General features: G+C 39.3%; 1 protein-coding gene across 1 annotated transcript; it reads left to right on the top strand.

Moving 5' to 3' along the window:
• The first annotated feature begins 1395 nt into the window (after window positions 1-1395).
• Window positions 1396-9890, top strand: RNF125 (ring finger protein 125). Its single transcript, XM_009508661.2, is given in 6 exon segments — window positions 1396-1436; window positions 2239-2392; window positions 4721-4818; window positions 6191-6281; window positions 8598-8705; window positions 9765-9890. Coding segments are annotated over 6 exon segments (618 nt in total).
• The last annotated feature ends 2960 nt before the right edge of the window (window positions 9891-12850 follow it).

Raw genomic sequence — 12850 nt, 5'->3', positions numbered from 1 at the left:
AGCTTCCAACTCCACTTCTCTGCTGGAGTTGCTATCTACATAGCAGAGCTGGTGTGGGCAACGCAGACTTATGACTTAGTCACTCTGGTGCAAAGGTTAGCATTTTAGCAACTGGGAAAGCAGGTGGATTTGCACTAAAATGCCAAACTGAATAGAAGTATCAGAGAGATAACCACGTGATACCTTCTGCTGGGCTGGAGGGTTGGGAGAAGAGACCGAAGGAAAGGTGGGTAACCTTTGGTTTATGGTTGGACTCAGTGATCTTAAAGGTATTTTCCAACCTAGTGATTCTATGATTCAGCAGAGGGGCAGCACAGGAGGTTGTGAGTGGCAACATCCTAAACTGGCACAGCATGAGCACCTCTACTAGCTAGTTTGAGTGATCTGCTGATCACGACCACAGTGGTTTATGGTTTTAGGTGCCTCTCTTCTGGAAGCCACTGCATTTAAATCTCCAAGCAGAACTGGCAAAAAGGAGCATGTTCCTGCTCCTTATCTGTTTCAGTGCAAAGTCAGCAGTTTATTTAAGCGAAATTTTGCATTCATGCAGCTGGGGTTGCAGGCACAAGTTTGCTCCTGACACTTCTGCTGCAAGGCTGTGAGACTTAGCAGAATGAAGTCTCTGACTTAACTTGACACGAGACAAGTACAAATTTATCATAGAGTTGCAAGGACCCTGCTGTCTGCACACTCACCCAGGTGTTCACTGTGGATTGCAGTCTGGCACAACAGCTTCTTCTAGCTCCTCCAAAGCCAGAGGGGCTGTCAGTCAGTCAGTGTGCATCCTTTTTTTTTGTCCTCCTTGCAGCCCCAGGCTGTCACTCTACCCTTCAGATCTCGACATGATGAGGAGCCCTAATCTAATGCAAAGGAAGGCCTAATGCAAAGAAAGCCCATCTTCTGTCCCATTAGCAGTGGGACTTTGCAGTGGTGCTCTGACAGTGAAGGGCAGGAAGATTCACCAAAGCTTATCTGTCATATCCATCATAGACAAAAAGCTTTCAAGAGCAACTGCAGTGACCAATCTGCTTTATTACTAAAACCAGAGAAGTGACTAAGATGCTTGCAGAGGTAGGTGTGCCTTTACCCAGTCCAAACCCTGAGATGGCTAGATCTGTACCGTGGTTTAACCCCAGTCGGCAACCAAGCACCGCACAGCTGCTGCTCGCTCGCCTGGTGAAATGGGGGAGAGAATCAGGAAAAAAAAAAGTAAAACCTGTGGGATAAAGTCAGTTTCATAGGACACCAAAGGAAGAGAAAATAATAATAATGTTAAAACATACAAAAAAAGTGATGTACAATGCAATCGCTCGGCACCCACTGACTGATGCCCAGGCTGTCCCTGAGCAGCAATCGCTGCCCCCCGGCCAACTCCCCCCAGCTTATATGCCGAGCATGATGTCACATGATATGGACTATCCCTTTGGCCAGTTGGGGTCAGCTGTCCCGGCTGTGCCCCCTCCCAGCTTCCTGTGCACTTGGCAGAGCATGGGGAGCTGAAAAGTCCTTGACTTAGTGTAAACGCTGCTTAGCATCAATTAAAATGTCAGTGTGTTAGTAACATTATTCTCATGGTAAATCCAAAAAACAGCACTATACCAGCTCCTAGGAAGAAAATTAACCCTATCCCAACCAAAACCAGGACAATCAGAGTTCTCTCTCACACAACAACCTAATGCTTCCTCTGCAACTGCTGCCCAAAACCTCCGAGTGTCATTCTCTGACTCACATATTGGAGAAATTCCCTCATCTTTACAACCCGAATGGTTGTCCCTCATGGGAGCAGCATGGAGTATTCTGTTTATGAGCTCAGGAAGGCTTACCGTACGCTATTAGTATGCATATTTGTGACATCATCTAACAGCAACGCTTAAAAATGAAAGAATCTTTGCTGTGATGGCAGGTTTTGAAATCATGGGCTACAGGCATTGCCAGGCCCATGAGGAATGGGTTCCTTGCTTCTGCTCTGAAATGAGTCCTCACAGTCACATGCATTTCAGTGCTACCAGGAAGCTCAGCTTGTCTGTTTTCAGTGCTCTGCTTAGCGCAAGTAGGGCTGCAGGAACAATACACACAATTTTCTTAACAATATATCCTAAGAAGAACAAATATCCTGCAATGTTACACCGGGGATCTCATGTTGTGCAAAATTTTAATTCTTTTTTAAATACTCTGTCTTACTTGAAGCATGGTTGGGGGGATTATCACAAGTGGTTTTGTTTCATTCTATATATGTAGATTCTGTCATTCCTGTATTTCTGCAAGTTTAAAGAATAATGCCTGGATGTACCCTTACTGCTGCGCTTATCTTCCTTCTGAAGGAATTCCCGCCACTGATATTGCCAAAAAGATGGAGGGCACAAACCAAAATTGCACAGAATGTGAAACACAGGTTTGCAACCTTCAACACTAACTACTAAATAATCCCAGAGATGTATCCATGCATGAGAACTAACACTATTCGAATCCCTTTTTAAGGGCATGTCTAAACAGAGAAACTCCACCAGCATGATGATGGAAAAATAAATTTTTGTGATTTATCAAGTTCAGTATCTAAAAGAGCTCTAAAACACCCTGCCGGTGCCATTGCAAATCTTAAACTCAAGCCTAAACCTGTGGAAGCTGAATCTTCAGGACTCCCTACATTGGCTTTGGCTGGAGAAAGGACAAATCACTTTTTTTTATATACTATGATTGCCTAATTATAAAAATCCTGGCCACAATTGCATCTGTTAAAATACAGGATAAAGATAAAAAATTTTGTGATTTCTTTTTTTTAAAGACACCCTGCCCACCCCTTTGGTAAAGCTACCTAAACTGAACCATTTTCTTTAAATCTAAATAAAGCCTTTGAACCATCATTTACTCACATGCAAACAAAGTTTTAAATGCTACTGTTTGAAATGGAACACGTTAATCACGTTTCATCAAAACGAGGTGCAGAGCAAAAGGTTAACAGGACTTTGTGGTGGAGGACAGGGCACATATCAACAGGAAAAACAGTTAACCACAATTGAATTAATATACATTTACTTGAAAATTCATGTAAAGCCAAGTAATTTCTCCCATGTTTGTGAATATTTACTCTGTACCTCTTTCTGTGTAATGAACACTCTTCAGTCCTGCATTCCCCTCATATTTTTATACCTGTGTTGTTCTGTGGGAGGAGATAGTACAGCTCAAATGTGAATCCCTCTTATTTTTTGTCTGAAGGGATTCACATCTGGCTTTTATAATTTATCTTGTCTTGCTAACTGCAAAACAATACCCTTAAATCTTTCTCGTCTAGCCACAGCAGTGCGAAAATACCATAAAATGTAAACCAGCAAGTAAATGTGTGAACTTCAGAAAGGCTGTTATTTGCAGGGTTATGGGGAATTACAGAGAACGTAAGAAAAGCAGCAAAAGTGTTTATTTGTTGATAACACTATTGGTTCTTTATCTTTTTGCCATGGATTTTCTATCTGGGAAAGATTTGCTTGAAACTAACAATTAAATGCCTGAGCTGAAATACCTTTATATTAACAATAGCTAAATATTGAATTTAATTTTAATATTTTTAAAAATTGTGTTTTGCAGGAAGAACCCAATTGTAACAGGTATTTTAAGAAATGCTGAGCTCTCTTATGGCTGCAGAAAGTGTCGGCTCTATTTCTTGCATAAAGCCATCAGTGAGGCCACTAAAACATGTTGAAAAGGAGAGTGCCTTTAATGCATTATAGCGTCAGGACACCTTTGTATGTTGTTTCTGATATTTGGCAGACTACCCTTGGCAAATGCTCCTGCAGTGTCTCAGCCACACCAACGCATGGAGTGCTGTGTTCGTATAAACCTAATTTCGTTTAGAGTTTCCACTCGGGGAGTGGAAATTGCAATTAAGTGGCTGAGGCATGACCCTGTTTCATTCTGCTGCATCTGCAGTCAGGATGATTGTTTGTAGTGCAGCCATGGCACAGACGTCTGGGAGGGTTATTCTAAATTTCTTCACCAAGATTCACCAGAACTGGTCATCACTGTTTAAAGGTTAAAATATAGAGTAACCTGTAAGTAATGTTAATGTCTCTGCACTGTTTCTGTGCAAATAATACTTTAATACCTCAACATGGTGACTTCTTATCATTGCATATTGTTTCTTGTCATAGAAAGTACGCCATGATTCTGCTTTACCAGTTTTGTCATTTAGAGGTTCTGAGTTAAAGGAAATAGCCAGTAGCAGCAGCAGCAATATAAACCCCAAATCCTATCCTCAATGTATCTGTAAAAAGTTTTGCTGGTGACTTCACTGAGGTCAGAGTCCAGCCCTTAAGTTGAAAAAAATTGGGCTAGATTTCCATCACTAAAAACAGAGCCAGAAGTGAACTGGGAGGGTCCCCCTCCCCAGACGAGAAATGTTTCCCTATTGCGTCCCTAATTTCATTCCAAAATATTAAGGGCCAATGTAAGGAACAGATAAAATCTCCACAAATTAATAATTTTTTCACTCTAATTCACTTTACTCTCATAAGATGAATGTTATTGTTATAAAATGTATTAGAGCAATACTGAACCAGAAACACAATGCTTGAGAAACTGAGCCAGTAGTAGAAGCAGATGCGCATTCTTCCCTAGGTATAGCCACAATGTCATAATAAGGCTTTGAACTAGAAAATATTCAAGTGATGTTTTAGTGTGAATGTGTCATGGTATAAAATGTAACAAGCTGCTTTTTCTCATTGCTTAGGTATGTCTGAGTGAAATGAGAGCTCATTTAAGAACTTGTGAAAAATATATAGAAGAATATGGACCTCTCCAAGAGGAGCTTGGAGATGCCGTAGCAAGGTAGACCTTAGCGATGATATTGCAAAAGCACTTTTGAGTTTGTTATCCCAACAGAGCAAAGTCAAACTGGTAGCAGATTATTTTTTTTTTAAATTGGAACTTGTTTCCATTCTTTAGAATTGAAAATGAATCCTTCGCTAATATTTTAAAATAATAATACTTAAATAGTACTTAAAATGGATGCTAATTTTTTTTGTGTGCATGACTAGAAAATAATACATTTTACTTGCAGATAGTATGATTTTGATAGCATTTAGCTCCATGTGACCTGTTTTGTAGAAACAACAGTATTTTGACAAGTCAGCAGTTTTTTATATTTTTCTTGGGGAAAGATTATGTTTCCTTTCAAATAAAGCTCCTTGAAAATGTTGGTTATTACCTGAAAGAGTAAGACTAATAATAATCTAACTTTAATTGGTTCTCATCTAATAATTTGTTCTTCAGAAAGTTTTGAAATAAGACTGACAGTTTTTCTTATTTATATCCTTACAGTACACAGAGAGAATATAAATATATTTACAAAATATATGTGTGTCATATGTGAAAATTTCAAATTCTTCAACCCTTTCATTTTCTTTCAGGGCACGACCTGTTAGAGCAATCGACTAGGTGTGTAGCAATTCTAGTATGACTGAGATTTTGAAGTTCAATGGCCTTTAGTTTTGTCCATTAACGAATAGGAACAATTTTGATATCATTAAAATGCTCTTTTGATAGATGTAATTTAAAGTCCCTATACTCTTTACTGCTTCAATTCCTAAATGACATACTACGCAGGTTGCTTGCTTAGAAGACCTATCTCCCCAGTTATTGTCCTTTTGATGCTCAGAAAAGCTTGAACATTTCTCCACACGCATTTGAAAACCACACTAACCTGGAAATAGTGTTTCCACTGTGCAACAAGACCATACTCTGTACTGAAAACTAAGTAGGGATCCTCTGCAAGAAAGTGTTGATACTTAATGAGGGCTCCTGAGAATTGGTAGTTTGGTCACGCATACTCCAAGTGTATCACAGCAATTAAATTATGCTTTTATCAGATGTCTGTAGTTGTAGTGTTCAGTATTTTCATCCATTCTTCTCTAAGGTCATGGTTCTGTTAAGAGTGCTTTTCGGGATCAATATCCTGATGTGCTGGCACAGTTCTGTACAGTGTTCGCAGCGTCCATTAGCAAGGCTGACCTTTTGGCAGCACAGCATACATCACACCCATGTACATTTCATACACCCCTGCCGCATTTTTGCTATGGCAAAAGAAGCTTCTAATGATATCTGGCCAATGGAATCTAAATACTACTTTTATTGCTTGTAGTACTAAGAATGTATCAGTTCTGTCTGCAGGCACTAACAATATACTACCTCTTATTCCCAGATATTCGTGTCCTTAATGCCAGTGTCAAGTAGGTGAGGATGAGCTAATGGACCATCGTATCACTTACCACAGATCGGAAACAAGAGCAGTGGTAATGGTCCCTTCCAACCTGGGCTTCTGTGTTAATGTGCATAAGTATATATTTTACATGTTAAACTGATTAATTCTAGCAAGCATTACTGATAGGAGAAAACAGACAAAGATAAAATATATTAATTGTTTAACTGGTTTTGACAGAGGAGGAAAAACTTACCTATAATCATTCCCTCTCCCCCTCTCTCACAGACAAGTGTGCACACATACAATATATAAAATATTAGCGCTCCTATCAGTGTGAGCGCTGGTAGGAGCAAAGGAAATGGTGTAGGAAGTCTTACGACCGATACAACACACAGTTACAGCCAAGAGTATGAGCATTATTAGGTTCAGTGACTTGCCTGCTTTTAAATTCTGCATGTGCCATTTCTACTGACTTAACTCGGATTCATGGGCAGCATTTGCTGTGTATTACAGTCCGGGTTTTGGGGTTAGAATTTAAGAAGTCTTTATGGGGCCTCATATACATCAGTGGGGTTAGTTGTTTTTCTTTTTTTAAGACAACTTCACATGACTGCCTTCATTCTGAAGGTCCACGGAGGCTACAAGGTCTTACTGTGACCCTGTTTGTAGCACTGAGGTCCATAGGCCATAGACTCAGATCTCGATGAGTGTAATTTACTTCCATGGTTATTTGCCAAGGGATTTTAGACTCCAGTTCTCATGCCTCGCAGAAGAGGTGTTTTAGAGAGGTTACAGAGTGAAGGACTTGTAGTCAAATCAATGAATGTTCCCATTTCCTGCAGCAGGTGGGATGGGGGAAACCCCCTCCATTCCCTTCTACTTTGCAGGCTAGTTTTCACCACTTTAACCATGATCATATTAGGAAGTTATCCTGGAGCCATAGCTCCAAGTAAATTAAAGGAAGCATTCACCCATGAATGTATACTGTGTTCACCTTTATCTGAGCTAATGCTTTAATGTATAAAATTTTGACAAATTTTGAATTTTTCAGATTAGGCTCCGTATTTACTTTGGTCAACTGAAATAACTGTCAATAGTTTTTATCACACCTATCAATCTATAAGCTCTTATTTTTTCATTCAGGGCAAATTCATAAAGAGCTGTATTGTGTAGCTGGAGAGCAGAATAAGGCTTAAAACTTACTTAGTAAACTATTAAATCCTTTGCCCAATTCAGAGTTGCATATACAAGCTGGTCCTGAGACACTCGTAATATGCATTATACAGCCTCTGTTGCACATTTCTTTGAAACCTAATGTAAAAAACAGTATTCATAACTATGTTCACCTACAAAGAATGTGAAAATTATAAGCAAGGAAATGAGAATGTGACCTTTTAAGTCACACCGTTTCATAACTGCTTTAGTTGGTTTATAAACTGTAGGCACCACAATGTTAACACAAAGCCAAGAGAGGGAGCATGCTGAGACGTGCACTTCGTTGTTTGCTACTGTCACACTGAACCTTCCCTTTAATTCTGAAATACCTTTGGAGTAACTGTGTTGGGATTTCAGGATTACCTGAAAAAGTGATTCGGCATAGCTATTTCAACCTTTTTATTTCAAACTTAGAATATACACATTGGACTTTTAGTTCAAAAGAGGCATAGGATTTTTTGGTGTGTTGTATCATAGTGTTCATTACCGTAACATGTCATTAAACTGTTTTTAAGTATACAAATGGTATATTCACACATGGTGTATTCCATGATAATCATCTTTTTAGCATATGCACAGTGTTCTCATGATAATGCTTGAATAAATACATGTTGCAACAACTGCAACTTTTATATTACAGAGAACCCACAGGAAGTAATTCAGCTTCTCTTTTTGATGAAGTGTTTTAAGCACTTCTGTTGTACGCACACATGAATTCATTTGTAATTGATGACCAGAGCAATCGTGTATGATTCTTGGAATGCTTCATCATCCAAACAGTGGCTTGGATGATAAACAACCGCATCATTTTTTTATTAGTTTATTATATGAATGATAAACAAATGGATACATTAATTGTTTGGATGATAAACAAGTTTTGTTTTGGATAAAGCAAATGCTTTTACATGACTGTTCTCCTGTAGCTAGTAGGAGGGAATATAGTAACCATCAGATCTATATAGGTTGACAGTCCTTGGGATGTCTACAGACGCAAATCACACAGCAGGGATTAGCGTAATTGACAGCTGATCTGAAGTGCACTGTGCCTAGCAGTGTTCGTCTTGCTCAGAGAATGCCGTTTGGCCATAACAGATCCACTTATTTCACATTTCTGTTTTTTAAAATACTGGTAATATTTCTTCTGTAAGATCTCCAAGAAGAAAATTGAGTAATTCCTTCCATTTATTTATAGTGTTGTCGAATTTGTTGTTTAACACTTGGGAGAGGTCCAAGCTATTTCAGCAGAAATTTTTTAAGGCATCTTCAACTCAGACATATATTCCATTATGAAGACTACATAGTGAGTAACAGCATTTGCACACTACTGGTCTTAATTGCTTTATGTGTATCTTCTTCCACACCTTTTACAATCACAAAGTCACGAAAAGAACTGAGCAGATAACTGCACCACGAATTCACGAAACGTGGCAGATGTGTACAGAAACAGCATAGCCTGGTACTCAGAGGTGCCAGCTTATGGATTCTGTCCTCAGTTCTGTTGCTGTCTGATGGTGGGACAAGGGAAAGGTACTCCATTACCTCGTTTCTTAACAGGTATTATGCATCTGACTCATGTTTATAAATGATATGGAGTTCCTAAAATGAAAACGTACTTACTTTAAATGAAAATTGTTTCAACAACCCATTTTTATTCTATAAGAACCTGAGATGACACAGTTGTCCTGAAAGGTGCTGCAGCTGATTGCTGGCTGAGTGGGCTGTAAAACAGAAAATGCAGCACAAGCATTAACGTGCTGTTGGAATTTCTCAAGAATATTAGGTAGTGCTTTCCTATATTTATGTTTGATACTCATCCAGACAAAATCTCAAAGAAAGATACAAAACATTTTTTTTCAAATGGTGTAAAAGCACTGAAGAAAACGATGTCCAAATGGAAGGCAGGAGTGAAAAACCATCTTAAAAATTTGAACCTATAATTCACGCACATGGTGGAGACAGACTTACGTATGATAGCACTTTAATGATAGTTCACACATATATAGCTTCATAAAGAATAGCTAAGGCTTGAGTATTTCTGTACACAAAAATACAACATGCATCATCAAATTGGACTCCTTAATAAAGAGCATTAGCATTGTTGGGTTTTGTGTAATCACTGAGTTAATCTGTTTCTGCATTTCACCTTGTCATTTATTTCAAGTTTCGTAATGATTTATCTTGCTTTATGTTGTGGTGTTTACCACTAAGGAGTAGAATGTTAGGCAGTAAACTTTAAACATGGATGTAAACCCACTGAAACCAGTATTGTTAACTGGTAACCCAAGCAGTCAAAATTAAATCTATTAACACATGAATTACTATCTTGATAGTCAATAAAATATCCTTTTTTTTCTTTCAGGACATAAACACTATTGGAGAAGTTCTTCTTGAAAAAGTTCTGGATGGGTCATTCTTAGAATACGTGCGAGTCATCCAAACAGCCCGTAAGGACTACTGCAAAAGGGTGGAAGAACATCTTCTGTAGATAAATGTGGTTGTTAAAATTTAGCTTTTTGCAGTTAATGGAATGGTAGTAACCTGCTTGGACCTAAAAATATTGTGGGGGTTTTTTCTTAGCCATTGTTTTGTTTTTAAATTATTTTTTCTTAAATTAAATTTCAGTTTGATTTAAAAAATGTGTTCTTTTTAAGGATAAAGAAAATATTGCCAGTTTCTCTATCTAAACCATAATGGTCCTGAACTTGTTGCTAGTCCAGTACACTAGTACCAGTCCTAGAAACACTGGGCTTTGGCAGCAGCCTCTGCTATTTGTTTGCAGCTCCGTTCCAGGGGCAGGCCAGTCTTATGTACTTTGGTGATGACAATGCAATTCTGGAGGTTGATCAACAACAACAGCTTTCCAGATGCTACGGGACCAACCAGACTGGAACACCACCCCCCTCCAAACAGTGTCAGGCATACTACCTGCTGTCAAGAACAGTATTACTGACCCCATAAGACTGCAATAAGTTTCCATTTACAGTGCAAGATGAGACTCAAAATTAGCAAAGTTGGTAAGTGAAAGCCGTCCTGAAAGGATAGTGAGAAGTGAATATTATAATTAAAAAATAGAAACCTGTTCAAGAGATTGACAGTCTTTTAACTAACCTGTATTCTTACTATATAAGTTAAAATATGATGTATACTTTTTAAAATGTACAATGTAACATAGCATCTTTCAAAGATGCAGTTGATCTGTAAGAAATGAAAATTCATGTTCATACATAGAAGCATATACAGTTATTACAGCAGCTTTAATCACATGGTAACATGTTCACAAGGAAACTCCTTTAGGTCTTTACTAGTTTTTCTTGGAATCAGAAAGTGGCTCCTTTCTGGGAAGAGAAAGATTCAATGTTTCACGTGCCTGGGAAAGCTGCTTGCCTTTCTCTTTGAGAACTGTCTTCGGGAATGAAAACTCCTCAGTCAGAGAGATGGACAGTGCTGCTCCAAAGGGTGGAATCTGTGGGAACATCTGAGTAACTAAAAAAATAATCTGGTCTGCCAGAGCAAAGTAGTCAAAAATACAGGAAAAAAACTTACTGGATTTATGGCTTCCTGCACATCTAGAAAATGTAGAGAGAACTTTTTGTACATATGAAAAAAGCAGCCACCACAGGAGTGTTGTCCTTAGTTTTGTCTGTGGCTGCAAGTGTTCTTTGTCGGTAGTGCTACAGATACACTGGGCAAGAGCAAAAGATGTCCTTCCCCCTGCACGTGGCACCTTCTGATCCCCCTGCAGCTACACAGCTTCCTCCTTCCCCTTCTGCTCACGTCCATCTTTGGCTGCTCACACAGAACAAATCCCTGTCCTTTTCACATGGGCAAGGAGATGCGCTGTTCTTGCAGCAGCAGCAGAATTATCAAGAAAGCAACCAAAATAATAGTTGTGCAAAAAGCAGTTGCACAAAGTTGTACAATAGCTGTGCAAAGGTGATCTAAAATGTACCTCTTCAGTGGCAATCACTCCCTGCAAACAGCAAACTTTTATGAGCAGTTCTACAAGCCTTCACTGTTGAGATTTCATTTCACAAACACATTTTATCGCAAGGAATAAAAAAGTTGGCAGGGCTATTGGTTTCATTTAATTTAAATAGTCTGATTTAAAATGCTTTCCTTCAAATAAATGTGTTTCATAAACTTCAGCTGCCCGATTTCTCTTTGTATGTTGAGTATGTCAGTGGCAAAAACTACATAAGATTTACAAGGCTAGTGCCATGCTATATATCGTTCTGCGGCGTACTACTTGTCAACTCCAAGGTCACAGCTTTATTAAAGGATCGAGATTTACAATAACGATAGCAAGAGCATGAATGCCTTCACACACACCTTCCTGTAGTTTACTTCGCTGAGGTCATCTGCGCAATTTCTCCCCCTGCCAAAGGCTACTAATCAATAAATACAGTGGTCTCCCGAACAAAGTTCAAATGGACCTATCATGTTCCTTTAGTAATAAATCTTCGCTTTTCTTTAACACCTGCCTTCAAAGGACATAACCCTCTTTACCTGCAGTAATTAATCTCACTTCACAGCAGCCTTATTTGGTGATTAAAAACTTCTCCCCTTTTACAGATTGAGAAATTGAGGCATAAGGACATGCTTTACTGAAGTCATACAGGAAGACTGAAAAGACTTGGAAGCCCACTTCTGCCAGCCTCTCACATGCTGAGTCTGAAGGCCATGCTGCCCCTCTCCCAATGAGTAATACAAGGTGGTTGCGTAGTATCTGAACAGAGCCTTCTGTAATTCTTCCTTTTAATGCACTGTCATAGCATGGATAGGCACACGTGAAGCTAGTTATACAGCTGTGGTATGGTCCTAACTGACACAAAACACACAAGAAGCCTTCTGCAGACTATCACTTTTAGTTCTATGTCTTCTGGCTGTATTTGCACTGTTGAAGAGGTTACTGCCACCAACTACCACTCATTGCCTACTCAGATCTACTGGCGTGGCTTCCTACTTCATTTCAGGGAAGAAGATAATCAGTTAATCACTTTAAGTAGTAGGGGTTTTTTGCCAGCCTATGAACAGCTCAGCTAACCCTTAGCAGCCTCTAACAGAGCGGTGATGAGCACAGGGGAGCAGTAACCTCCTGAGCTAGCACAGCCACAGTTACAAGAGGACATCTTACCGTAACACCTCAAATCCCAGGCCTGTCCTCTCCCGGGAGATCCCTGCCCAGGGGGTTCTGTGTTTTCCGCCGAATTTTCTCCCAACCCAACGCATGGGCAGTAAATATCCTAGCTCAGGCAACTTAACTCTTACATTTGGCCCATTGCTTGGTTGTGCTTCCCTTCAGTGTTTCAGACCTCCTGGTACTTAGAACCATTCCAATTTTGCCTCCATGTGATCTAAAAAGAAGGTATTTAGGGCAGTCATTGGCTTTTGCTCTGCTGTCTCTGCTTTTACTTAGGAAGATACTAGCATTTTTAGCTAACAGTA

This window comes from Phalacrocorax carbo, chromosome 2, assembly GCF_963921805.1.
Source record: "Phalacrocorax carbo chromosome 2, bPhaCar2.1, whole genome shotgun sequence".
NCBI lineage: Eukaryota > Metazoa > Chordata > Aves > Suliformes > Phalacrocoracidae > Phalacrocorax > Phalacrocorax carbo.
This window is presented reverse-complemented; position numbering and strand designations above follow the sequence as displayed.